Below are 27,967 nucleotides of genomic sequence, written 5' to 3' on the forward strand. Positions count from 1 at the left end.
TAAAAGAATAAAACAAGTTTATTAACTACAAAGAGAGAGATTTGAAGTGAACCCAACTAATGAGGAATAAAAGTCAGAAATGGTTACAAAGAAAATAAAGATGAAACATTGACTAGTGCCTAACTTAAATTATATCCTACTCAAGCAAAGTTTCTCACCACCTGCTTTCAGCTGCCTTCCAGATCAAACTGTGTACGTCAGGCCCTCTTCCTCGGCATCCAGTGAATACTTCCTGTCTCTCTTCAGGTGCAGTGAATGCCATGGGCAGGGAAGGAGGGGTTGTTCCTCCTTTTTATAGTTTCAGTCTCACTCTTGAAAAACATTTCCAGCTGGGCACTAGGACACACAGAGTTTATGTGGAAGGACGTTCACAGCTGGCTTTTCCTCACACGATTGAGCTTCCTTTGTTTCCCTCCCTGATTGATGACAGTTTTCAGATTAAATGCAAATTCAGGGAGGCACATTCCTTTCTCGAGACCACACCTGGTTGCCAAGTTCTGCGTGCGCAAGGCTGTGGGGTTGGGAACACAGGTCAGTATCATCATACAGGGAAATCTTATAAAGCTTTACATGCAATGTTGAGACACATAGCTTATCAGGACAATACTGATCAACAACTTGTGAGTTTTCGAATTATACCTCACAAGGCATACTTTGTACAAAGATTATTACAATAGTACGTAGGGTGTGAATACAGGAACGTATTTGGTCCCAGCCTCATTACTACATGTGGCAGGGAGTTCCTCAGGCTAAACCTGCAGAACAGAGGCTTTTATTTTTTTTCCTTTTCAATCAGATTTAAAAGTGATTTCATTCCCTTGTGTGGTGTGGAAGGTAGGACAGCACAGCCCCTGTCAGTCCCACAAACACACACCCACAGTATTGTGAGACAGTTTGAAGTGACCTGAGACTTCAGACCAGGCAGGCGAATGACTCTGAGAGCTTGGTTTTATTGGAAGTAACCCAGTAGCACCTCAAGGCCCCAACTGAGACCAGGGCCCCCATTGTGCCGGGTGCTGCACAGACCCTGGCCGAGAGCGAGCCCCTGCTGTGCCGAGCGTGGGTCAGACACCGACCTAGAACGGGCCTCCTGCTCTAACCCACTAGACCCCACTCCCTTCCACAGCTCCTGGGATAGAGTCCAGGAGTCCTGGCTCCCAGCCCTGCCACGGACGCTCTGGTTGGGAGGTTTCAAGTTCAGCAAGGGACATCAGGATATGGATTCGGAGCATCCCACATAGTGTTGCCACCTGGATGATTTTTAACTGGCCTGGCACTTTTTGTCCTGCCTTGCCTGTTGCCAGTGAAAAGATTTAACGTCTGGGGATTTAATGTCCCTCTGCCAGACGTGAGTGTGGACAGCCACACGTGCAGTGAATTTGTATCTACCATGCAGGACACGTGGCCGGGTGTGCAGCTGGCCCTGCTCAGCCTGTTGAACCACGGCAATTTCTCTCAGTGCCAGGACGTGAGCTGGACTCACAGCTCACCAACAGGGAGGGGCAGGAGCAGGGTGGGAGAGGCAGAGTCTCCTGGGAGGGGATGCTGGGGGGAAGGCTCCCTCCTGGGCTGAAGCTCCTGGGAGGCGCTGGGTGTGGGGGGTTAATGATGGGCAAGGCAAGGGCTCCTTGTGCAAGAAAGAACGGCTGTGGTCACAGCTGTGGGGAAAGGGGCCAGAACCTCACCCCTGTTCACCACTGAACATCTCTTCTATTCACCCAACGGGAATGTCATTTATCCTTTATGTATTTGTTAGAATCTCACCAGGGCAGGAGAATGCAGCTCTGAGGATCTGTCATTCCCTAACAGAACACAGTAATACCTATATAGCGGTTCGGGGGTTTTGGGGGTCGATTTTGTTGCCCACTCACTCCGCGTTTTAGGTAGGCTTGGGACGATGAGATTTTTAGCGGTAATTGTCAGCAAACATCAGTTTCCCCGCGCACGCCTCCAAACCAAGGGGAAACGTTTCCATCGATAACAATCAAAATGTGCAGCTAGACAAAGAAAGAAAAATGCTCCTGGAAAACTTTCTAGTGTCCCACCTTATTGTGTAGAAAACTTTCAGCCGTGCTGGTGTCACTGGGGCTGCTTTCAGGATAATTACTTTGTACAATTTGTCATGTGATGTCGACAATTTGTGTTTCTAAATGTTATAAGTAGGCTTGGCAGAATTCTTTTTTAAAATAATTTCCATGCACAGTACTGTTTATTTCTAAGCAAAAATTTTTGATGTTTTTCATTTAAATTTTCAGTTGTGGAAAATTACTGTGGGGGTGGGGAATCAAACCGTAATTCTGTAAAGACAACAGACGTTGATTTTAAAAGGTCACATTTTATAACTATTCAAACACAAATTATTAACAGCATGTGTATAAATATACAAAGTAAATAGCCTTAAATCAAACTCCAATATGTTCTCAAGCAGAATTTTTTTTTATTATTAGTGATGGAAATATTTTGCCAGCAGTTTGCCTGTGTGTGCCTAATTCAGTATTTATCAATAAAAATCCATCCTTCCCAGCATAGCTATAAAGCTTTAACTTTTTGAATCTCAAGCTCTACTGCCATTAAATAACTGTCTGACCTTCACATATGGCCTGACCCCCGACACACACAAATTCCCACAACCCGTGAAGAAGCCGAGCTGGAAGGAGACAAAGGGGGGAGAGCCAGACAGACACAGGCAGATGGCCAAGGAGGGAGAGGGACGGGCTGTGGGAACCTCCAAAGGAAAGACCCTTGTCCCTTTTCCACCAGCTGGGAGAGCCACAAGCCCCGACCCCAGCGTGATGGGCTGTGGGGGAGGGGTCCAAGCCCTGCCCCACTCACCTTGTAGAGGGCTGCGGTGATGAGAGCCAGCAGGACCAGGCCCCCCACGCTGCTGCCCACGATGATGGGCAGGTAATTATAGACCTTGTAGCTCTCCACCATGGTCTGCATCTGGGGGAGAGGAACTGTGAGATGGGGACCCAGGAGTCCTGGCACCATCACCCTCCCCGCTCTAACACACCAGACCCCACTTCCTCCCCGAGCAGGGACAGGACCCAGGAGTCCGGGCTCCCAGCTCTAACCACTGGCCGATGCTCTCTCTATCCCGGGCGCAGTCACTCGGGTACCTGGCGCTGGACGAATCCCTCCTTCTGGGTGTATTTCTTCTCCTCGTATTCAATCCGGGCCTCGCTCACCAGACTCACTTTCTGCTGCTGAGTCTGGAACAGAGAAATTTACCGTCCCTGACCAGAAATGACACAAACCAGCCTGGAGCATCGTCCCAGGAGGACCCAAAGCAATTTACAGGCCGTTCACACAGGGATTCCTTGCCCAGCACTGAGAGGCACGGGGCTGTTCCCATTGGGTGGGTCCCTCCCCTAGTGCTGGGAGGCGGAGGCAGAGGCAGCTCTTGTACCTGGGAGACCCACTGGAAGCTGACGTTCCCTTTGATCATAAACTCCAGCGGTTGCTGCATTTCCAGGGAGGCGATTCTGCACCGGATCTTCTTACAGGTGGCCATGGAGCAGTCCTGGGGGTGGAAGGATATCGCCGGGTGAGGCAGGGGGCATGCAGGGGCTCAGCATGGCCATGAGGGTCTGCGTCTGTCTATAGCAGGGGTCCCTCTCCCAGCTCAGCCCCCCACTTGCTGTCTGTGTTAGTGTGGAGGGGAAGGGGCTGCTGGGATCCACACCAGCCTGTACTCACCAGCAGGGGGTGCTCGCTCATTTGCTTCACAAAGTCCTTTGAACCGGGCGTTTCAGCCTCACTGGCGCACTGAGCCAGTTGGGGCTGGGGAGGGAGAGACACGGTGTTAATGGGGGTTGGAAGGGGACATGGGGCCTTTCCCCTCTAGGGGGCACCAGCACCAATCTGGCACCAGGGCAGGGGATTGGCTGGATCAGGGGCAGAGGAACAGGTCTTTTCCCCCTAGGCAGCCTATCCCAGCACACAAGGGAGGGAGAGGCAGGTACCTTGGAAGGGACAACCTCAGAGGCATCCCACACCCGGACCCCGCTCAGCTCCACGGGGAACTGGAACGTGACTGAGATGGGGACGCTTCGCTGCTGCAGATTCTTGACCTGAAAGAAACAGACTCACCTTAGGGCACTGCAGGAAGAGAACCCAGGAGCTCTGATCCCCAGGCCCCGCTCTAACCCTGAGACCCCACTCCCCTGCCAGAGCTGGGGATAGAACCCAGGAGTCCTGGCTCCCTGCCCACCTCCATCCCTCAGTGCTCTAACCCACAAAATCTGACTGAGGCAGTTCCACTCCCTCCCTCTAGCCCTGTATCCCCCCTAACACTGTGCACCACCGGCCTCACCTCGTACCCATGTGTCACTGGCACGCTTGTCCCTGCCTCCTTGGTGGAGAAGTTGACGTACTTGGTTGACTCCTCAAGGCTGGGGAGGCAAAGGATGGAAAGAAGGTGAAAGTTGGGAGTGTGATGGATGGGGCTGGAGAGTGGGAGTGGGGTGTCATGTCCAGAAGTGGGCGCTGTGCTGCAAGAAAGGACTCAGTAGGGGGCACACTCCCCTTGCAGTGAGCGCTGGAACGTATGATTAAGTGCAACACTAGGGGGTGCTGTGCTGCTGGGAACAGGGTGGGGGCCCAGCAGGGGGCGCTTTCCCATCTGTCTCCGCACTGACCTACCTGGTGAGGATGATGAAGATGCCGTACTTGACCGGCAGCTCTGTCCGGAGAATCATGCGCTCAGTGATGGGGCCGCCATTGTCACTGGGGAGAGGGGGAGCAAAGGAGACAGATGTGAGGAGATGCAGCCAGTTAACTGTGCAGGGAGGCTGCACCACAAGCCTCTGCACTGTCCTGCTCCATGCCCGGCCCCTTCCTACTGCCCCCCAGCCCACCCCTGGCCTTGCACAGCCCCCTCACCTGCTGGCAGTGGCTGTGATCTGCAGCCTGTCCCCCAGGTAAGCCTCAGAGGAGACGTAGAAAGTGGCAACAAAGATGACCTGGAAAACACACGGGGGTTGAGAGAGCCAGTGGGCTCGGGGTCTGGGGAACTGCCAGAGACTGCGGGGGCGGGGCAGACACAGACAATGGCTGGGGGCCTGTTGTATGAACTTAGATGGAATAAATGGTCCAAGAGCGGCAAAGGGCGTTAACATGACCCTGTCCCTGTCCAACGTTAAACAGCGTTAACCTGGTTTGGGATCCAGAGACCTCAGTCGGCTCCGTGCCATGGCAACACCCCATTAACTATCATTTTAATGACCCCAAATGGGGGAGGGAACAGCCCCTCCCTTTGTTCTTTTCTCCCCCAGTGAGACCTGATTTCCAGCCCCCCAAGTCTGGCCCTTGGTTTCCAGTCCCGGCAGGGCCTGACCCCAGCCCCGGAGTGACCTCAGGGCTCTGTTTGCACTGACTCGCCGGGCTCCCCGTGGCGCTTTCCCCAGCACATCTCTTGTCATGGGCTGGGCTGACCCCAGGGAACTGCCCCTCTCTGCTCCCAGCTGGGCTCATCCCTGGGGAATTCACAGGCCAGGGCCCGTCCCTACCTTGGCCCCGCTCCAGAAGATGGGGTGGTTGATGTGGCAGATGCTGTTCCTCTGAGTCTGCTCCTTGGAGCCCACGGCCGAGCTACACTTAATGGTCATGGCCCTCCTGTTAGACTGAGCACAGGGGACCAGCCAGTGAGAAATGGGGCCACAGCGCCCCCTGCTGAGCCACTCCCCTGCTCCCTGCAGCACAGCGCCCCCTGCTGAGCCCCCCATCCCCTCCCTGGAGCACAGCGCCCCCTGCCAAGCCCCCGCCCGCTCCCTGCAGCACAGCAGCATACGCCCCCTGCTGAGCCCCCCACCCGCTCCCTGCAGCACAGCGCCCCCCGCCGAGCCCCCCGCCCGCTCCCTGCAGCACCGCGCTCCCCTCCCGCTCCCTGCAGCACAGTGCCCCCCGCCGAGCCCCCCGCCCGCTCCCTGCAGCACAGCGCCCCCTGCCGAGCCCCCCGCCCGCTCCCTGCAGCACAGCGCTCCAAACTGAGATCCCCTACTTAGCTGCACACCCACTCATTGCAGCACAGAACCCCTTGCTGAGCCCCTGCCTGCTCCCTGCAGCACAGCGCCCCTTGCTGAGCCCCTGCCTGCTCCCTGCAGCACAGCGCCCCTTGCTGAGCTCCCAAGCCGCTCCCCATGGCACAGCGCCCCCTGCTAAGCCCCTGTCTGCTCCCTGGAGAGCAGCATCCCTTGCCAAGTCCCCTGCCCACTCTCTGGAGCACAGCGCCCCCTGCAGAGGCTGCCCCTCATGCCCGGTGTGCATTGGGGTACCTGGAGCAGCAGGACCCGGCGGTAGGACAGCGCGGCCGGGTAGAAGAACCGCACCCTGGTGTTGTAGGAATTCTCCCCATGATTCTGGATGGAGACGGTGATGTTGAGTTCGGGGGTGACCCCCACCACCAGGGTGCTCAAGCTATGGGGGAGAGAAAGGGGTGAGCTTCCTCAGAGCAGCTTCCTCCCTGGCTGCTCTGTGAACTTCCTCTAGCAGTGCCCAGCCAGGGACTCCAGTGCTGCAATCTTCGCCACAGCAGTGCCCCCCACCCAGGATCCATCAGCACTGGAAATCCAAGGTGTGATCAAGCTCGACGGGTCCCCCCATGGCGGGTGATTTTGCAGGGAGGATTCAGTGACTTACCCAGAGAAATTGAAGGAGACTGCTAACTGGTCATCGCAGCGGCCATCCGCGCCGCAGTCTTTCTGAAATGGGAGCTGGGGAGGGCAGGAGGGCAGGGGTTAATGGGGAGAGGGCTGCAGCATCATCTGCCAGAGCAACATTGCAGGGACCCAGGGGCCCTCCAGTTACCCCAGCACCTCCCAGTCCCCTGCACAGGAGACAGTTGAACCCATCATCGGACCCACCCTTGCCACCCACCCACTCACCCACACCCCTCCTCCCCATTCCACCTCCCGGCTCCAGCCAACAACAGTATCACACTTCTAGGGGTGCCAGGGCAGGGGGCCTGCCTGGCTGGCGGGGGAATGGGGAACAGGGCATGAGGCCTTTCCTCTCTAAGGGGCCCTGGCCAAAATAAGTTTTGAAAATTTTTCAGCAAAAATCATTTTTTTAGCCAAAAATCTTTTTGGTTTTTTGGACAGAAATTCTGGGAACTTTGAGGAGAAGTTGGAATGTTCCCACCTAGGGGAAACAGGTCCCTAGCCAAGGCAAACTGGGCATCCATCTCTGTCGCCCTCTAGTGTCCATACTCTGTAAGGGGTTTAGGAAGCTGCTGCTGGTTCTGCACTTTTCAGTCTCTCGCTTTTGAATGGCAACATCACTGGTTCGATCCCTGCAGCAGACCCACCGTGGGGCCTGTCTCTGGCACCTTACCGAGCCTTCAGACACCAGCACAGAGTCCTCGCTCAGGATGGGTCTGAGGTCGCCGGCGGCAGGGATGGGCTCCCCCGTCAGGGTGTAGTTGAAGCGTAGGGTGATGGGGGTCAGAATGTCTCCGGGACAGAGCTGGGGAAACAGAAACACGTTGGGCCCCTGAATGGAAAGGGAAACTGGGATCCAGAGAGACGTTTGTTCTCTGGGTGATTTGGGAGCAAGGGGTAGGGTGGAGGGGCAGACACAGTGGGAGAGGAAGGAGCCGGGATACCCAGCACTCACAGGTAACATTATCCGGTACATCTCACATTTCTTCTCAATGCTGAGCTGCAGCTCCCTGCTCAGGACAGGGCTGGTGGAGTTGAAGGCGACTTGGATCTTCGTCCGCCCGGGGTCCAGGGCCAGGCTGTACTGGATGGTGCTGGAGATCCTGTCACCTATGGGGGAGGGAAAATGAGGAACAGAGAGAGACACAGCGGGAACCTCAAGGGGAAATGGGACACGGGACATTTCCCCTCTAGGGGGAGCTGGCTCGAGTCCAGCCCAAGGCAGGGAACTGGCTGGCTCAGAGTGCAGGGGAGCGGGCGATGGGTTTGGTCTGACCTAGGCTGTCCATGGTGCTCTTAGTGACGGTGAAGCAGACCTCTGCACTGCTGGCCTCCGTGTTGAGCTGCTCCTGCCCCTGGCAGTTGAAGGCCGAGGTGGGGATCGTGGGGGGCTGGAAGCTGATGGAGACCCTGACTCTGAGCACCGGCCGGGATCTGCCATGGGGGGAACAGAACCATCACCCAGCTGCCACTGCAATGGGGCTAGGCCCCCTCCCTGCCCTGAGCCTCCCACCCAGCCTGGATGTCCTCACAGCAACCAAGAAAGAAAAGGTATGGGTTCAGAAGAAGATGCCAGTTCTGGGAGGGAGTTTGGGAGCAGGAGGGAGTTTGGGGTGATGCACAGCCCCTCACCACCACACTCCCTGGACACACTATGCCCAGCACCCCCACCCACAAATCCATAGTGCTGTGAACACTACCACTTCCCTCACCCTCAGCCCCACCTCAGCCAAGAGGAGCAAGGGCAGGGGAGGAATCAGGGAGACATGTGGGAGCATCAGGGGGAACTCAGACTCAAACTTTGCTGGAGCCGGGCCCCCAGGCCCGGAATATTTCTGGAGCCCAAGCACCACGGGCTCATGCAAGTCACTGGCCCTGCAGCAAAGCTATTATTGTGCCTTTCTCCAGTACAGGTGAGACAGACAGACAGACACACAATGTATTGCTACTGTGTGCAGCCTTCACTACACTACAGATAACTGAGCTTAATGAAGCATGGCAGATTACTGGTTCTCATTCTCAAAATGTTGCCTCAAAGCCTCCCTGATTCAAATAGCCCCCATTGTGCCCCTCCAATAGCCATGTTATCTGGCTGCTCAAAATCAGCATCCAGGTGATCTGGCTCAGCACTCCACCCCAGGCAAGCTTTTCACCCTTAGCCCCACAGGCAGCTCTGAGCATTGGAATGTTTTCCTCACTAAGATCTAACCTTCCCTAAAGGCATCGCCAACGCGCTTTTAATGTGCCAAAGGCACATTCCACAGTCATTCTGCATCTACTCAGTCTGTTGTTGAAGCACTCCTTGCTGCTGTCCAGGTTTCCCATTTAAGGCTCCATGAGCCATGGGAGAAAGGGATATGCTCGTCATCTCAGAGCTGCATAACAATGTGATCCCACAAATCAGTGCTTGTTTCCCAATATCAAAAGTGACGGTCCACTGTGTTCAGCTGTTCCATGAATGTCAAAAGTAATCTGGTGTTGGTTCTTTCCAGGGCACAGAGCAGGTCAGGCAACTCTGGTTCAGATTGGGAGCTCATGATATACTGCATGACCATCCACGATGCGTGTGTAACAGTGACCACAACAGTAGAGATCAGTGCAGGATTCATCTTTTCAGACAGAGGTGGCAGGTGCACAGTAAACAAGAACCATTGAAAAATGCCACAGAATGCAGTCAAAAGCCCATGGAATGCTGGGACGGAAAGAACTGCATCATGGGACATTGATTCCACACCCATGATGCACTGCGATCCACTTCACCTTCCAACACCTAGCTGTGGAATGTGGTGAGTAGCACACTGAGATTGGTCCCACAGTGCACTGCTCTCACTCTCAGTGCTACAGCACCAAGTGTGGATGCGCTCTGCTGACACAAGGACCGTAGTGTGGACATGGAATAGCGATGAAATTATAACACTTTTAGGTCGTCAGCATAACATGTATTGAAAACACTCTGTAGTGTAGACAAGGCCTGAGACTGTCATGTGGAGCAGTGCAATGACACAGAGTTACTTACCTCAGGAGCAGGACCTGCCCTTGTGCCCCCACCGCAATGTCCGGCAATCCATCCCCCGTCAGATCTGTCCCGCCACTGACAGCCTGGCCAAAGTAGTGCAGCTTGCTGGGAAACTGGGACCCCACTATGCGCTGTAGGGCAGAGAGAGGTGAGTGTACTATATAAGGGATGCAGAAGGGGTGAGTGTACTATATAATGAGCACTAGGGGGCACCAGAGGATAAGGGCTAGGAAAGGGGTGAGTACACTGTATAATGGGCACTAGGGGGCTGTGGGACCCCATGGTGTCCCTTCAGGGCTGTGTACTGACCCCTCCCCATAGGAGCTGGGCTCACCTGTCTGTACTGGGGACTGAGGCCTCCCTTTTCCCCATGGAAGATGTACAAGGCCCCATGATTGTCATCCTCCATGGGAGCCCCGATGGCCACATCCGTCTGTCCGTCCCCGCTGATGTCCCCGATTTCAGACATGCTGGCCCCGAAGCGCCCAGACACTTCCCCCGTCTGCCCATGTAGTGTCTTGGTGCAGATCATCGTCGTCCCCTGCAGGCCCAATCCACATGGAAAAAGGATCAGCACTTGCTGTCATCAGAGAGTGATCCCTACCAAGCTCCTTCCCCTCTCTCAGCAGCACAGTGTGTGTGTCCCCTCCCGACTCTGGGTCTTGGGGTCAGAACTGACTGGGAGGGAAGAGCGCCCCCTACTGAGCCTCTACCCTGCTTCCTGGAGCACCATGCCCCCTACTGCAATACTAATTGTCACAGCATCACAGCAGTTCAGGCAAACAAGAACCCCCGGCCACCCATCTTCCCCATGGCTGCACTCCTCTTTCTTACCGGCAAGTTAATTGGGCAGATATAGACCCGTCCTCCATTCAGAGGTGTACGGTACAAAGGGGCTCCGATTAGAACCAGGTCCGTGTTCCCATCTCTGTCGAGGTCCACAGCACACAGTGTACTCCCGAAATACGAGCTGTCCTGGAGAAGCAGATAAGCCACCCCCTCAATTTAGTCACCTCCTACTTCTTCTCCCACTGAGACCCTTCTCACCCTCTGGGGATACGGATTCAGTCCCAATGTTCATTCCATCTTTAGTCTCACCCTCCTTCAGTGCAGCCAGTGGCGCTATCTCTGTAAGTGTTCTTGAACAGACAAGCAGATAGACCTTGGAGGGCCGGGGTTGCTGAATGCTAACTGTGGTGCAATTCTTTTTAGAGGTTGGGCTATCACAAGTCAAGTTCATCACTGACTGAGCCATTGTTATAAGTTTTGTTTAGGTTGCATGTATAGGCAATTGGAGCTTAGAGAAATTCACTTTGTTAGTGTAGTGTGATCTTTTTCAGCCACTGTTAATATCACTAGTAATATTATTTCCTTGCCTGAGTCTCTCTAGCCTAGATCCACAAAGGTACTTATGTGCTTAACCCCCTGGACTTAACTGACTCTGTGAACCGCAAAACCTCTTCATGGTTGCCGCTGACCCCTGTAGGTTCCTAAACTGACTTGGTGCCTACGTTTTTGCAGCAGAAGCTCCTTTGTTGCTGTCTTAAGGTCAGGGCATGTGCCTTACTGTCTTACTCTAAGTGTGCAGTTGCCTGGTGCCCATTTCCCCCTGCCCCCATCCCAGCATGCTCCACAAACTAGGGGAAGACAGGCGCTCCTCCATCTAACTCCTCCTCCACCTCCGGTCGGTGTGGTCAGAGAAGAAGGAATTGAGCAGGCACCTGCTATTTCTCAGTTCAGTGCTCTAACCCCTGAGCTGTGGGATATTCTGATGTGGGCTCCCTCAGTCTCCCCTATTAAAGTTGTTCCACTTTAATTGACTAATTAAGTATCAGTTGGGCCACAGAACATGTGCAAATCACAACCACCCTACAGCCTGAGAGAGGGCAGCTACCTGGTTAAATCTTTCTTCCTAATCAGAAAAAGCAGAGATTTGAACCAGGGGTCACCCATGTACTAGGTGAGAACTCCAACCCCCAGGCTATATGGGAAACCTCTCTTGTCTCTTCCAGCTCATTTGTGAATATCTTGGCAGCTCTGAGCATGCCTATTGGATGAGACCTAACATGTGGGGTAGGTGAAGAGTGCATGTGTCTCTCTCCCCGGCCCACCATTTATTTATTGCTGGCAGAGGCAGGGGCCTCCCTGCAGCAGTCCAATGCCTAAGTCCCTTAGTGGGTCTGGGTCTCTGTCTGTATCCACCTTATGAATTCCATTTGGATTGTAAGTGAAGGTAACAGAAGTGGGATATTGCAGAGATGCTGAATGTCAGCTGCGGTGCAGTTCTCTAAACTAGTCAAGTTTATCCCCTACCTGAGGCTCTCTGACCGAATTGTTCCTGAAGGTGAAGCCAAACACAAATATTATATGATGTCAACAGTTTACAGGCTTCCTCCAGTGTTCTCCTCTCACACCCACAATCCACATTACTTGTAACACTCCCCATACCTGCTCTCCCAACAGCTCTGCTCTGGGTGTCGATTCCCCACCCTTGGTATCTCGGCTGAACAGGATGACTTTGCCAGTGCTTTGGCAGTGAGGGGCCCCAACCATGTAGGTCCTCTGCCCATTGGCTGTGATGACCTGAGATGAATAACCTCAAAGGAAAAGAGAGACATGGGGAGGTGTCATGGGAAACAGCCATACAACAGTGTGACGGGTTGCACCACCCCAACTGGGATGCCACCTGATGTCCTGGGTTTTCACTGAGCCTCTTCTGCTCCATCAGCCTGGATTCCCTCTCCCTGTTTTCCTGAATTAGGCTCTCCAGTCTTGTGCAGCACATACACACAGGTAGGGCCACACCCAGCGCCAGACACAGACTGAAATCAGCTCTATGTGAGAGGACTCAACTGGAACTCACGTGCACACCCTTTTGGGCAATAAACTCGAAATAATACTGTCTTACACTGTCCAGAGAGATCTGCACAGCGCAAGCTCCTAAAAATTCACCCTCTCCCTCAATGTGGAGAGAGATGTGCACTGCTTCTTGCACCCCCCAGGTATGAATTGTACAAACTGGGTTATACTATAAACAAGAAATAACTTTATTAACTACAAAGGGTAAATTGTAAGTGATTATAAGGGAAAGCAAACAGAACAAAACAGATTACCTTAATAAATAAATAAAACCTTCAAACTGAGCATAACACACTAGATAGGTAGGATACTAATTAGTAGATTCTCACCCTGAGTGATAAACAGGCAGCACATTCTTAAGGCACAAGTTGCCTTGGCTTTTCCAGGTTTTCATACTCATGCTAAAAATCCTTCTAGCCTGGGACCAGCACTTCCCACAGTTCAGTCCTTGCCCCTCAGATATTTCCAGGTGTGTTGTTGTAGGGAGTGTGGCAAATTGCCGGCACTAGTATGATGGGTCTTGCGCTTTCTCTTCTTGGGGGGGTGGGGTTCAGGGTACCATTTCTTGCCCCTGAACTGGAATATTAACTGCCCCACTAGTGTCCTAGAGGAGGGGAGTGGAGAGGGAGGGACCCGGTCCCGCCCTTTACTAGCGGTTCCTTCCCCTGGGTTACTTCCCTCTCCTGCCCTTCAGCTTGTGGGGGCTTCCTGCCCTCCCTCTGCACAAGCCAGGTGCCCTTTTACCTAGGGTCTTGGTCTTCTTAGCCCACCGCAGCACTTCTCCAAACTTTCCTCTGCTTCCCTCAAAAGTGCTCTCTGCTCCAACACCAATCCACTCTGTTTCTACTCCTTCAAACTGCTCTCTGCTCCAACACTAATCCTCTCTGCTTCAACTCCTCCCTTGTCCGATTGAAGCAAGGGGGTTTTATCAGGTGACTGGCTTCAGGTGCTTTAATTAATCTATAGCAAACTTTCTTCCCTGTACAGGGTATAAGGCTCCCTTCTAACCCTCTCCTGCTGCCCTCTGGCCATGCTGTATCACAAGAGAGTGAGGTCCCCCATGCTATCATTGTCCACTTTGTATATCTTCTTCCCACTTGCTGGAAAGCTCTTTTGCTGTGACCTGGGCCAAACAGTTCCCATTGTGTAGTGCTATCTCTGAGAGGTTTGTATTGTACCCACTTCCTGGGGTAATCCATGTGCTTATGTGAATTTCCTCAATAAGCCAATAACACTGTTTGGCCATTTTACCATTGTACCTAAAAGGCTGCTTGTGGGTGTTGTTAACCTCACCACACGTTTCAGTAGCACATACGTAGCCAAACTTCATAACTTCACATAGAACGATAACACATACAATCCAATGAGATTAATGTTCAGCAGATCAAGACTTTGAGAATAATCCCTCACAAGACATACTTTGTACAAACCATATCCTAATTACATGACAGTGGTGAATATTGGGGTGTCAGGGTGTCACAAACAGTGCTACACAGAGATCCCTTCCCCAGAACTAAGGTGCAGCCATCTCTGGGGTGAGGAGCAGGGGCTGTTTAAATAAGTAAGGGGAAATCTTTGGGTTTGTTCTTACTGAGAAAATCATCATTCTTGTCCCCAGAGGTTCTGGGTATGTTGATGAAACTCATTTCCCACTGCTCCTGTACAGGTATATCCCACCGGACCATTCATAGGCTCCCACCACTCCCAGCTCTGGATTCCCAGCAGCTCCCCGTCCCGCAGAATCATAGAAGATTAGGGTTGGAAGAGACCTCAGGAAGTCATCTAGTCCAACCCCCTGCTCAAAGCAGGACCAACCCCAACTAAATCATCCCAGCCAGAACTTTCTCAAGCCTGACCTTAAAAACCTGTAAGGATGGCGATTCCACTGCCTCCCTAGGTAACCCATTCCAGTGCTTCACCACCCTCCTAATGAAATAGTGTTTCCTAATAGCCAACCTAAACCTCCCGCACTACAACTTGAGACCATTGCTCCTTGTTCTGTCATCTGCCATCACAGAGAGCAGCTGAGCTCCATCCTCCTTGGAATCCCCCTTCGGGTTGTTGAAGGCTTCTATCAAATCTCCCCTCACTCTTCTCTTCTGCAGACTAGACAAGCTCAGTTCCCTCAGACTTTCCTCATAAGTCATGTGCCCCAGCCTCCTAATCATTTTTGTTGCCCTCCGCTGGACTCGCTCCAATTTGCCCACATCCTTTCTGCAGTGGGGGGCCTAAAACTGGATGCAATACTCCAGATGTGGCCTCATCAGTATCTAATAGAGGGGAATAATCACTTCCTTCAATCTGCTGCCAATGGTCACACTAATGCAGCCCAATATGCCGGCCATCTCGACCTTGAAAACCCATGTCTAGAGCCCCAGGGCTACTGTAGCTCCTGCCCCGGCTCTGTTACCTTTGAAGGCGAAGAACTTCTCCTGAAGCTGGCTCTGGATGCCCTGGAGGGCGTCGAAATTGTCCACCCGGAAGATGTGCTCGTTGGTGGGCTCAGAAGCGATCTCATGGAGCTCCCGTTGCCCTGCACTGCCGACCTTCATGGAGCAGAGGGAGGTACAGTGGAGACAAGGGCATCAGCGTCAGTCACAGCCAAGAGCCCTGGGCACATATCCACCCAACCTGAGCCCTGCTGGGCCCTTGATAGGCACGGCTCAGCCAGTCCCTTCTGGCCTGGGAATCTATGACTGTAAACCCGAGTTTGTTGATGAAAGGCAGCTTACGTCGACCTAACTCTGTAAGCGGCTACACTAAAATGTAGCTCCCACCCATGTAACTCGCCCACTACACCGACTTCATAACTCCACTTCCACAAGAGGCATTGCTTTTAGGTCAATGTCGTTAAGTCGATGCAGTATCCATATAGGCACTGTGAGGCTTACGTAGCCTAAGGCTCCGGCTGTTGGCCCCAGGCGGTGGGGCTTCAGCCGCACAGTGCCCTGCACTGACAATTAAATTGGTACAAGGCCCCTGGTGAGGACGCGCACCACCAACAGGAGAGTAATGGGGACATGAAAAACCAATTTAATTACTGCGGTGGCTGTGTGACGACATAACTGAATTTGAGTTAAGTGTGTCGTGTAAACTTGCCCTTTGTCTTGCTGCTGATGCCCAATTCAATCTCTTTGGCTCAGCAGTTTAACGGAGATAAATGTCAAGTGACTGACACCAGTTTGGGGAGGATCAGCACTATTGTTTGAGCCCCGGTGGGATGCAAAAAAGACTTTATAAGAACCGGGTAACTTTTCTTTTTAACTGGGGGGCTGTATCTCAGAAACCCCTTGATCAAATTTAGACCACTGATCTTAACCTGCATTTCCATGAGGCAGACCAAATTTTATGACAATCTGTGTCAGCACGTGGACCGCAGGGCAGTCAGAAAACCCAACCTTTAACTAGAAAGTGCCGCTCATCCTGAACAACAGTGGAGATCCAGCTCTCCTATACTGTCACACGTTGACCCAGTTACAACCCAGGGTCAGTTCTTCTCCCTTATCCGGTGGGAACCCGGACAGGCGCTCAGATCCATACTAGTTCTCCGCACGGCCGCGGCTCACCCCAATGGCGTAGCGGATGATTCCAGCTCTCTCAGTCTCGGAGATGGCGTCTGAATAAGAAAGCGGGTCTCCAGATTTCTCCCCATCTGTGATCACAATGAGAACCTTGGTGGCTTCACCCCGAGCTCCTTTCGAAGAGGTGAAAAGCTCCCGCCTGGAAAAGGGAGGTGGGGAATGCATTGGAGGGCTATTGATATGTAATAACACCTAGCGGTCGTCCACTGCTTTGGCATTGCAGATCTCAAAGTCCTTTACAAAGAAGGTCAGTGTCCCCACTTTACTGATGGGGAAACTGAGGCACAGGGCAGGGACATGACTCGCTTAAAGTCACACAGCAACAGAGGCTAAGAGAACCCCAGAGTCCTGGCTCCCAGCATCCACCCCCCTCCCTCCCCGCTTTAACCTACTAGTCCCCACTCCCCTCCCACAGCTGGGGATAGAACCCAGGAGTCCTGAGTCCCTGTCCCTTAGCTCGCATGTCCTTGCAGCCCATTCCCTGTGGCGTCAGCACGGGGAGTAGGGCAATACCTACACCACTTCCCGGATGGCGCTGGCTGTGTGTGTTCCTCCCTGAAGCTGCTCAACCCCCGGGACAAGGTGATCGGGGTTACAACTTCTCATGTACTCCATGAAGTCGAAGTGCAATTCAAATTTATTGGAGTACTGCATGAGGGCGAACTGCAAGGGGAGGAAGGGGAGAACAGAGAAAAACAATCCAAGGGATGGAGGGTTAGAAAAGCAGAAATCAGACTCAATTAAAGACTGGGGCAGGCTGTCGGGACGTAGTTGGTTCTGCAGGAATTTTTTCCTGGTTTTGGATGCAAAATCCTTTACTGCTCCCTGCAGCACAGCGCCCCCTAGCACCGCATTGGGGCATTGGGATCAGCACTGACTGCAAGGGGCAGGGTAAGTAGTCAGGGTTCAGCCTCTGCCCGTTACCTGCGTGTCGGTGCTGTGGAAACGTTTCATGATCTCAGAGACAAACGTCTTCATCTTTCCAAAGTCCACAGGTGCGATGCTGCCCGAGCCGTCGATGAGGAGCGCTATGTCTGTGACTTGTTTGGGGCACTCTGAGAGGGACAGGAATGAAGTATGTCCTGACTCAACTCCACAAACATGGGAAATCCATGAGAAAGAGCTAGACCAGACCAATGGGCGCATCTAACCTGATATCCTGCCATGTGCTGGCCACCCGGATCAGACCCTCCCGGCCGGCCCCTCTGTCGTAACATCACCCCACCTGCCTCCTAGAGCAGTCCTGAATCCTAGCTCCTACTGACATCCTGAATGAAACCAATGAGCCCACCCAGCCTGCTATCCCACTCCCCATCAGACCCTGGGCCCCTCTAGACTCATCTCCCCTCCACATCCCCATGGTCCGTGTACCGACCCACAAACCCAGGGTGTAAGTCCCCCCCACACACCCCTGTGTCACCCCTCACCCGGCTGGTGTCCAGGATGTGCTGGAGTTGCCAGAAGCTCTGCTGCAGAGGGAAGCAGTAGTGACTGACGTACATGTTCTCCCCACAGGCCCGGTGCACCATGGGGCCAGATACCTGGAGCATGAGAAGTCACGGGATCAGTAGGTGCCCCTCTGAACAGAGCTCTGAGCGTGGGGGATAGAGCCTGGGGCCTGGTCCCCACCCCACATGGATATGCAGGGAAAGGCCCTCCAAGGGCAGGAACCCCCTTGGGGCAGGCAGGACGTCGAGACCTGAGGTCTCAGCACCTAACTCCGAGAGGAGACAGGGGAGACACACGGGGGCATCACCTGCTTACTACACTCCCTGCTACAGCAGTGTCCAGTCACTGTTGCCATGGCAATGTCACCCACTTGCCATGCTCCCTGCTATGTCCATGTACAGTCACTGTCACCATGGCAGCAACCCAGTAACAATGCTTCCTGCTACCTCAGCACACAGTCACTGTCACCATGGCAACATCAGCCAGTTGTGGCCATCCCTCACAACATCACCTCACGATCACTGTAGCCAAAGCGAGGATACCTGGCTGCCACCATTCCCCACTGCATCCTTGTGCTGCCCCTCCAGTTACAGGAGTTACCAACAGCCCTCACACAGTTATCGTGTAGTCATGGGGACGTCACCCAATTGTCACCTCTGAACCATTGCTTCAGTCACGCTGACATGGCCCAGTTACTACCATCCATGAGTAGTGGGGTTTGTGGGGGAGGGACCCCAGTCCCAGCACCCATTTCCCCTAGGTGTGGTACCTACCAGAAACTCGGAGCCTCGGGCAGCCAGAGACAAACCGAGGGACATGTTCATGGCACTGGGGGGCCCTGACAGGGGAGAGATGCACACCAGGCTGAGCAAATAAACTCCACTCCTGTCCCAGAGCGGAGGATAGAACCAAGAATTCCTGACTTCCAGCTCTAACCCACTAGACCCGCCTTCCCTCTCAGAGCTGGGGACAGAACCCAGGAGTCCTGGCTCCCACCCCAATCCTATTGCTGCCCCCCACAGCACAGGGTGCCCCTACTCTGGGTGGGGATCTCCTGGCAGCGTCTGGAGCCCGGGTCGCACTTGTAGACTTTGCCAGTTTCATTCACGTTTCCTGTCTGTAGCGGGGCCCCGATGATCAGCCTGTGGGGAAAAAGAATGGGGGCTCATGGGATGCCCCAAACACCCAGGGGACTGAGGCCCAGGGGAGGCAGCCCAGCCAGACATGCCCCTCACTGATGGGCACAAGTCATGTGGGGTCCCATGTCTGGCTCTTACCCCCCAGCGCTGGCATTCCCGAACTGCAACACACTCTGCCCAAACCCCTCAGCTGCCTCCTGGAAGGTGATGGGTCCCTCCACGTCCACGCTGAATCCATGGCTCGGTGCCAGCACTGCAGGGGTTAAATAGTCTCCAGTTAGACCTTCCCCTATGGCTAGGTCTACACTACAGGGTGTGGGGGGGTCGACCTAAGATACGCAACTTCAGCTACATGAATAGCGTAGCTGAAGTTGCGTATTTTAGGCCAGGGAAAACTGAGCTCCCTCTGGGAGACTCCAGCAGGAACCATCCCTCTACTGATGCTCAAGCCATGAGAGACCCATCAGACCCTAACACTATGATCAAGGATGTGGGTATAACTATATTTGTAAATTGTGCTTAGGTCTGTATAGAATTTCTTTGTGCTTGGGTAATCATAACCAACTTTAATAAAACATCAAATAGATTAGACCTTGTACTAGTGAATTATAGATGGTCATTACCTTTGATCTTTATGTGTTCCTATGGACTCTAAATTTGAAGCAAGTAACAGAGGTGACGTTCACTCTGTTAATCTTGAAACTGTAGGCGCGAGAGCCAAACCCACAGTGGTGTCACACCAGATTACAAAATGTACTTTAAATAAAATAAAAGTCCACAGACAGAAGGGACCATTGTGATCATCTAGTCTGACCTCCTGCATAACACAAGCAAGAGAACTTCCCATGCATTAATTCCTGATAGAACCAGAGCAGATTTTCCAGAAAAATGTCCAGTCTTGATTTAAAATGTCCAGTGATGAAAAATCCCCCACCACTCTTGGAAAACTGTTCCAATGGTGAATTACACTTGCTGTTAAAAATGTCGGCTTTATTTTCACAGGCCATGTCTACACTACCACTTATGTCGGCAAAACTTATGTCACTCAGAGGTGTGAAAAAACCACCCCAAGTGACATAAGTTTTACTGGCATCAATAGTAATTTGCAGAATGCGATGGCAGCAGAAGAGCATCTCCCGTCGACATAGCTACCGCCGCTCATTGAGATTGTTTAATTACGTTGACCGGAGAGCTCTCTCCCGTCAGCATAGAGCGGCTACACAAGTGATCTTACATTGGCGCACCTGCATCGGTACAGCTGTGCTGCTGTAAGATCGCTAGTGTAGACATGGCCTTAGATTATCTAGTGTCAACTTTCAGCCATTCGATCATATTAGACATTTATCTGCTAGATTAAAGAGACCAATGTTAAATATTTGTCCTCCTCATAGCTACTCAGACTGGGATTAAGTCAGACCTTAACCTTCCCTTAACTAGATTGAGCTCCTGGAGTCTATCACTATGGAGCAGGTTTTCCAATCACACAAAACACCAAACAGCCACTGCATGGTTACACTGAACTCCGACCACACAGAGTAGCTAACTCCCCTGATGCAAAGCTCCCCGCATGGGAATGGCTGGGAGAAGTGTGTGAGTGGGGAAACCCCTCCCCGACTGGCTGTTCTTCCCCACATCCCCACCTCCTGGAGAAAGGCAGCCAATCAGGGCTTCTGCAGAAGGCAGGTAGGGCTGAGAGGAATTGTGGGAGAGAAGTAGGGAGTGTAATAATCTCTCAGGTTGGCTCTGCTCTCCTCCCCCTTCCCCCGCCTGCTCCATTCCTGTAAGCCCGGACCTGGGAAGCAGAGTCCCCTGCTTGGAGCTGCCCCCTTTAGGCTTGGAGGCAGTAAAGACTCTCCATATTTGCAGGAGGAGCAAATGTGGGGCAAGGCGGGATGAAGAATTGTGGGGCTGGTGGGTGGGGTTGGAAAATTGCAGGGCTGGCTGTACAAAAGGGGTGCTGGGAGAGTGGGGGCAGGCTCCCCCAATCTTCTCGTCTTAGGCCTTGTCTCCCAGTGTGCCTCAAAGCCCCAAGTCTGTCATCCTTATTCTCAGCCACCACAAAGTCTGCCCTCCCCCAGGCCCTGCGAGGTCCCAGCCTCACAGACAGAGCAGACGTGACTTTGAAGCAGGAGAAACCTGTGGTGACTTTATAGCAATTACTGTGCCAACCACGTCCACTTCCTGCCCACCAAACGGGATGGGGGAGCAGGCAGATACTGGACACAGTGTTGCTATATAATACTTTAAATACTTTTTATTGTTTACAAAATGGATCATATTTATTTTACATTTATACCCCAAACATACTATACCAGAGCCCAGTAGTTAGACGTTTTGATGGTTAGTTGGGGTTTAGTTTAGTTACAAGGTGCGGGGAGTTCACAAATACCACACCATATATAAACAGGGCTTTGGATTATTGAAAGACTTGAAATTGCAAATGTATGAAGCTTTTATTAAAAATTTACTTTGTGACATTATTAGTTTTTTGTTTTTGTTGTTTTGGGCCTTTGTTTTAAAGAGACAACTTTGGGCAGGCTGCCATGATCCAAGGCACGCCATTTTTTAAATGTTTATACATTTTTATAGCAGTTCTACTGGTGTTATTTCCTTACCTGCTGATTCTTGATTTTTTTCAAGGACATAACAAAGTTGTTTGGTACAAATAGGTTTTGACCGCTTGACCTTTAAGTTCTTGCTTTGGTTGCCAAAATGCAGGTCATGGACTCAGTTTTCAAACACACGACAGCCACACTAGACCCCATGGCCTATAACATATTACATAGATATATAGATGTTTAATATCCCAATATTCTCCCTTTTGATACATGATTAATAACATTAATTATTATATTACTTTATAATTTTTAAGCCATTTAATTTTATATATTTGTAACCCTTGTGCCCATCAGAGTTGGCAGCAACAAGGGCCGGTTCCTTTTCAATAACATAACGCAAAACTGGCTCGAGCCCCCACTCAGTGACCTGGGACAATTACATACACCCCCCTGGGCAATTCTAAGAGGCAATACTTCCGCTCTCACAAGCACAGAGTCTGTGGGCATGGCTACACTTGCAAACGTAGAGTGCTTTGAATTAAACCAGTCTTCGTAGAGTGCAGTAGGGAAAGTGCTTCAGTCTGTCCACACTGACAGCTGCAAGTGCACTGTCATGGCCACATTTGCGGCACTTGCAGTGACATTGGGAGCGGTGCATTATGGGCAGCTATCCCACAGAGCACCTCTTCCCATTCTGGCACTGTGGCTTGTGGGAAGGGGGCAGGGAGTGTGGGGCATTCTGGATCCTGTCCCAATGCCCCGTGATGCATCGGTTCGCATCCCAGCATTCCCTTTGCTTCCATCCACATTTGGCACCATCTTTCACCATTTTTTCTACTGAGCGCTCCATCTTCCCTTTCGGTCTGCGGGAATGGAGCCCGAACTGCTGAGGTGTATGGTGACGAGTCTCGACAGCACATCACGTTTGGCAGTCGAGTTACTCCTTAGGATCCAAAGTGACAGTGAGAGCTCTGACGATGATATCGACTGCCTTGAGGGCAGGGCAGTAGAGTTCAAAGTGATGACCAGAGTGGCTAGCACAGGCATTGTGGGACACTTCTGGAGGCTGATCAGAGCGCACTATAGGACCAGAGCATCCACACTGGCGCCGTGGCGTTCCAGCGGGGGCACAGCAAACGTTATTCCACTCCCCAAGGTGGAATACCAGCAGTGCTGTAGCCCCAGAGTCAGAGCGCTCTACGTGCCTTGCCAATGTGGACAAGGAGTGAGCTAGTGTGCCTGGGGCTCCTTTATTGCGCTGTAACTCGCAAGTGTAGCCAAGCCCTGAGTGTAGCAAAAGCCTTTTAATAAAGGGGGAAAACAATGCGGCATTATGTTGAGGAAACACCACAAACAGGATTCAAAACACAAGCCATGAGGAAAAGACCCTCCCCCAAGTAAGTCTGGCAGTGTCCTTTTCTCCTCAGGGTCTTAAGTCCAGCAACCCAAAAGTCACCCAACCCACAGTTGCTGTCCTTGGTCTGTACAGCCCCAGAGTTCAGAAGTTCATCTGCAGAGTTCACCTCTGAGCCTGGGTGGAAGTGCAGGGAGGTATGGAGGCACTATACACTCTCCACTGCTCGAGCCCTCGAGGGCCAATTGCCACACCTCTCTGTGGGGTTCTGCTTCAGTCCTCTCCGCCAGCCGCCCAGCTGGCCACGCCAATCCGCTAGCTGTTCTGCTAACCGTACCGCTCCGCCAGTTGGCTGTGCCTCTCCGCGCCCCATCCACCAATATGTCTTCAGCCCCCCCCCCCACACACACACACACTTCACATAGCTCTCAGTGATTTCAGCTGTTAGTAGGGGAGCCTCGGTGCTGGTGCACCTGGATAGTCCTCTTGCATCAGAACCACTAGCCCGAAGTAGGTCTAATGCTTAGACCTAGGTATCAGTGATTTCGGCTCAGCAGCCAAAGTGACCATTTAGGCCAGCAGTCCCATCATGCTAGGCAGGGTGGCTGTGCCCGGGCAAACAAGATCAACTCCTGAAGTCCTTTTCCGCAGCTCACCACCAGATGTCAGGGGAGAGCTCATTCTGACTCTGCTTACATATTATTTGCCTGAGAAGTTTTTGTGGCTTTTTTATTTGGCAGTATAAACATAACATAATAAAAGTTAATAAAATTATGAATACAAATAACATAACCATAGGATGTAACATTAATATGGGGAAAGCTGTAAAGCTTGGAAGACCATTTTTTAAAAACATTATACCAATGGTGGACTGTTAGTTTTTGGGGTATTGTTTTTTTTTTTTTAATTTAATATTTGACCATTGTGGACTGGAATGTTTTTTTTTTTAACTGAGCACATTTACATATAATTCACTTTGTGATGTCATTAGTCTTGTGTGTCTGTTGTCTTTGGCCTTCACCCTCTTTTCCAAAGAGCTAGCCCTGGGCAGGCTGCCATGATCCAAGATTCACCATTTCCTCCAATTCTTATACATTTTTATAACAGTCCTGCTGGGGTAATTTCCTTATCTGCTTTGGTTGCCAAAATGCAGGTCATGCACTCATATTTCAAACGCACAACAGCCACACTAGGCCCCATAGCATATATCATATTACATATTATATCCCAGCAAGGGAATCCATCACTACCCTTGGTAAATTGTTGCAGTCACTAATTACTCTCGCTGTTAAAAATGTTACGCCTTATTTCCAGTCTAAATTTGTCCACCTTCAACTTCCAAGCCATTGGATTGTGTTAGACCTTTATCTTCTAGACCAGGGGTTCTCAACCTTTTTCTCTCTGAGGCTATAAAAATTCCAGGGCCGTGGGGTGGGGGGGTGCGGAGGTGCCTCGGGCACAGGTGTATTTTGGCTTCTATTTGGGGGGACGGGACAGTGGGGCTCAAGCCCCAAATAGCAGGGTCCACCTCCACCTTCTGACTCACCTCAGTAGGCCACCCAGTCTGTATGGGTTGGGGGGCAACCAAAAATTATAACGCAAAGGTGGGGAGCTTAGCTCAAAAAGTTTGAAAACAGCTCAGGGTGCAGGGAGAGGGGAGTTAGGGGCTGTGTGTGGGCAGGGGGGTACTCAAGGTGCAGGGAGGGGGTAGCTAGGGCTGTGTGTGGGCAGGGGGTAGCTCAGGATGCAGGGAGGGCATAGCTTAGGGTGCAGGGAGACGGGTATTAGGGACTGTGCTGGGAGGACTCCCCTGCGGTCCCTGTTCCCGAAGGGGTCCACGAGCCACAGACCTGGGGGGCTCTTACTGGCTGCCACTGCGGGAGCAAAGGGGGCTCGGAGCTTCAGTCTAGGGCACCAGCAGGAGAGGCAGGACTGCTGCCTGCTCCATGCACCAGTCAGAGCAGCAGCTGTCCCACATTGCCGGGCTCTGGCTTCCCACCGCTGACCTGGCCAGGGACAGGGCGTGGAGGGAGGTGTGGAGCTGCCCCAGGACTGCCATGATTTTGTGCTGCAGTTGAGGGAGGGGCAATGCCCCCATGTCCCCAGCTCTGCCCATGCGCTCAGGGCTTCTGCCCTATAGGGAGCACCGGAGCTACGGAATTCAGTCCAGTGCCTCCCGCAGCTTCAGACCCACAGAGGGATGCCAGAAATTGGGGCTTCAGCCCCACACCTCCCCCTGTTTCAGCCCCACAGGGGGGATCAGGGCTTCAGCCGCAGCGTCCTGCGGCCCCCTTGAAAAGGCTCATGGACCCCCTGTAGGCCACAGACCCCCGGTTGAGAACTGTGAAATCTGGTCTTTTATGTGCTTTTACCTAATCCTATACAAATGTCATGGGGGAGACCAGCATTTCTCCAACTGGGGGTCCTGACCCAAAAGGGTGTTGCAGGGGAGTCACAGGGTTATTTTAGGGGGGTCACAGTAGTGCCACCCTTACTTCTGTGCTGCCTTCAGAGCTGGGCGGCCAGAGAGGAACGGCTGTTGGCCAGGTGCCCAGCTCTGAAGGCAGCGCCGCCTCCAACAGCCGCACAGGAGTAAGGGTAGCAGTACCACAGTCCTGCACCACACAATAATCTTTCGACCCACCCACCCCCACAACTCCTTTTTGTGTCAGGACCCCTACAATTATACCACTGTGAAATTTCAGATTTAAAGACCGGAAATCATGAAATTTACGATTTTTAAAATCCTGTGACCATGAAATTGACCAAAATGCTAGACTGAAGAATCCATCATCAAACATTTGTTCCCCAGGTAGGTATTTATAGACTGAGATAAGCACTTCTTAGTCTTCACTTCATTCATCTAAATAGTGATCGATTGAGCTCCTTGAGTCTCTCAGGCAGGTTTTCTAATGTTTCGATCATTCTCATGGCTGTTCTCTGAACCCTCTCGAATTTATCAACATCCTTCTTGCACTGTGGGCTCCAGAACTGGCCACAGGAGTCCAGCAGAGGTCACACCAGGATCAAATACAGAGGTAAAATAACCTCTCTGCTCCTACATGAGATTCCCCTGCTTACGCATCCAAGGATTGGCTGCAGCATTGCACCGGGAGCAACTTGGACCAGGCAGTTCTTGGTCTCTCTGCTGAGTCTATCAATTAGTGCAGGGTGGCCTGATAAGCTTGTGCCATGGGAACCACAGCTGAGACCCTCCAAACTCATGTCATACAAGAAACACCAAACAGCCAATCAGTGGCAAAAGTGAATCCCTAACGCAGAGCGTAGCCAACTCCCCTAAGGCAGAGCTCTCCTCCCTTCTGCCCTCTCCATCCCTGCAAGCCCAGGCCTGGGAAGGAGAATCCCCTTGGAGCCGCCCCCTCCAGGCCTGGGAGATGGTAAAGACCCTCCTGAGCTATAGAAGGAGCAGATACCGGGCAAAATGGGGCTGGGTGAGGGCCTGGGGGCAAAGGGAGGGCAGGGAGGAGCTGAGGTTGCCTCCCCCATTCTTTCCTTCATCCCCTTTCAAGCCCCATCTCCCAGTCTGTCCCCGCTTCCTAGCCCATCCCACTCATCCTCAGCCACCCCAAAGTCAGCCCCCCTCCATTCCCTGACGGGTCCAGGAGAGATGTGACCTTGAAGCAGGGGGAAGTGGCTGTGGTTTTACACAAAGATAAAGCAACTGCAAACACTGCATCCACTTCACACCTGACAGACTCTCCTCACACACACACAGCAGAGAGTGGGAGTCATACCTGTGACCCACTCCCATCCCAGAGAATCTGGAGGGAACAGAACACAGAGGGAACGGAACCCAGGAGTCCTGATTACCAGCCCTCCCCCACACCAGACACGAGAGCCCCATTCCTCTCCCAGAACTGAGGAGAGAACCCACAAGTCCTGATGCACAGGCCTCCTGCTGTACCCCATCGACCCCACTCCTCCCCCAGAACCAGTCAAGGAAAGGACCCCAGAGTCCTGAGCATCCAGCTGCTCCCATCCCCCTGCCACAGGGGTACTCGCTGGGCACCCAGGTGGAGCAGCCCAGCTTTTCCCAGTCATAGAATATTAGGGCTGGAAGGGACCACAGAAGATCATCTAGTCCAACCCGCTGCTCAAAGCAGGACCAATCCCCAGACAGATTTTTGTCCCAGATCTCTAAATGGCTCCCTCAAGGATTGAACTCACAACCCTGGGTTTAGCAGGCCAATGCTCAAACCACTGAGTTATCCCTCCCCCCAAAGCTGGCACTTACCTGCACAGAGGTAGAGGAGCAGAGGCAGGGGGTCCATCCTGTGCTCAGTGAGGGATGTGTGTGGAGCGGGGATGCTCTTATAGGTTGTGTGAAGTTCAAGGGCGCTGCCTGGAGAGGAGGCAGCAGAGCTCAGAGGAAAGAGAAGTGCTATCTGAAAAGAGAGAAACACTGCCAGGGGTGGAGGGGGGACTCAGGGTGTTATAGGGCGGGAATAGAATGGAGAAGGTGGAAAGAAAAAGTCAACTACACTGAAACACCCAACTAGTCAGACACACACACAGCTGTGTGGAGACAGATGAAAAACAAACAAATAAAACGATCAAACACACACACACCCTGAACTCCCCCATACCTCTCCCCGTCCATGCCAGTGGTCAGTTAGTCATTTTCCACCATCTCCCCCCGCCCTTTGTAAATTCAAACAATAGTTTCTAATCTTGGGGAAAATACTGCACACACACCTAACCTGAAACAAACACACACGCAACCAGACAAATAGACAACTGGACAGAGACACAGACACACACAGCTACACTGAGACAGACAACAGATACACAATTAGAAACACAACTGCAGTGAGACATGCACACAGCTAAACGGACACACTCACGAACTCAGGGCTACACTTGGGCATAGGCAGAATATGTAGGTGCATAGGGCAGGACACCTGAAAATGTGGGGCCCTCTGGGTCTTAATATCCACCCATCCGCCTCCAACTATGTCTGTTTTATGGCTGCTGCACTCTGATGAATCCCTGGTAATCCACCTCCATGAGAGGCACAGAGCTTTCTGCGCCAGGCTGAAGCACTGCGGTGCCAGTATGGACGCCATGGTCTATTATTGTGCTCTGATCGACCTCCAGGATGTGTCCCACAATGCCTGTTCTAGCCATGCTGGTCATCAGTTTGAACTCTACTGCCCTGGCCTCAGGTGACCAACCCTCAGACCTGCCCTTTAAATTCTCTGGGAAATTTGAAAGTCCCCTTCCATGGAGTGCTCTCAGCGCATCTTTCCAGGTGACCATGCCTCCACACGCCAGCATGGAGCAATGCGGAGGTGCTGGACCTCATCAGTGTTTGGGGAGAGGAGGCTGTCC

At 52.4% G+C, this 27,967-nt stretch overlaps 1 protein-coding gene across 1 annotated transcript; it reads right to left on the reverse strand.

Annotated features, from left to right (window-relative positions):
• On the reverse strand, positions 1 to 27,490 carry LOC103306024 (integrin alpha-X-like). The gene is made up of 27 exons (XM_065594245.1): positions 26,871 to 27,490; positions 18,842 to 18,956; positions 18,603 to 18,706; positions 17,543 to 17,656; positions 17,040 to 17,170; positions 16,633 to 16,778; positions 16,101 to 16,254; positions 14,945 to 15,080; positions 12,124 to 12,272; positions 10,510 to 10,650; positions 10,010 to 10,216; positions 9,676 to 9,806; positions 7,936 to 8,093; positions 7,615 to 7,769; positions 7,333 to 7,464; positions 6,640 to 6,713; positions 6,276 to 6,417; positions 5,511 to 5,624; positions 4,885 to 4,964; positions 4,645 to 4,728; positions 4,316 to 4,394; positions 3,966 to 4,073; positions 3,700 to 3,783; positions 3,410 to 3,523; positions 3,120 to 3,212; positions 2,833 to 2,943; positions 1 to 511 (listed from the first exon to the last, which is right to left on the reverse strand). Exons 1-27 carry the CDS (start codon positions 26,905 to 26,907, stop codon positions 434 to 436), a joined length of 3,171 nt encoding a protein of 1,056 aa, XP_065450317.1. The 5' UTR covers positions 26,908 to 27,490; the 3' UTR covers positions 1 to 433.
• Positions 27,491 to 27,967: the final 477 nt, after the last annotated feature.

The sequence above is a fragment of the Chrysemys picta genome, chromosome 4, assembly GCF_011386835.1.
Source record: "Chrysemys picta bellii isolate R12L10 chromosome 4, ASM1138683v2, whole genome shotgun sequence".
Classification (NCBI taxonomy): Eukaryota; Metazoa; Chordata; order Testudines; family Emydidae; genus Chrysemys; species Chrysemys picta.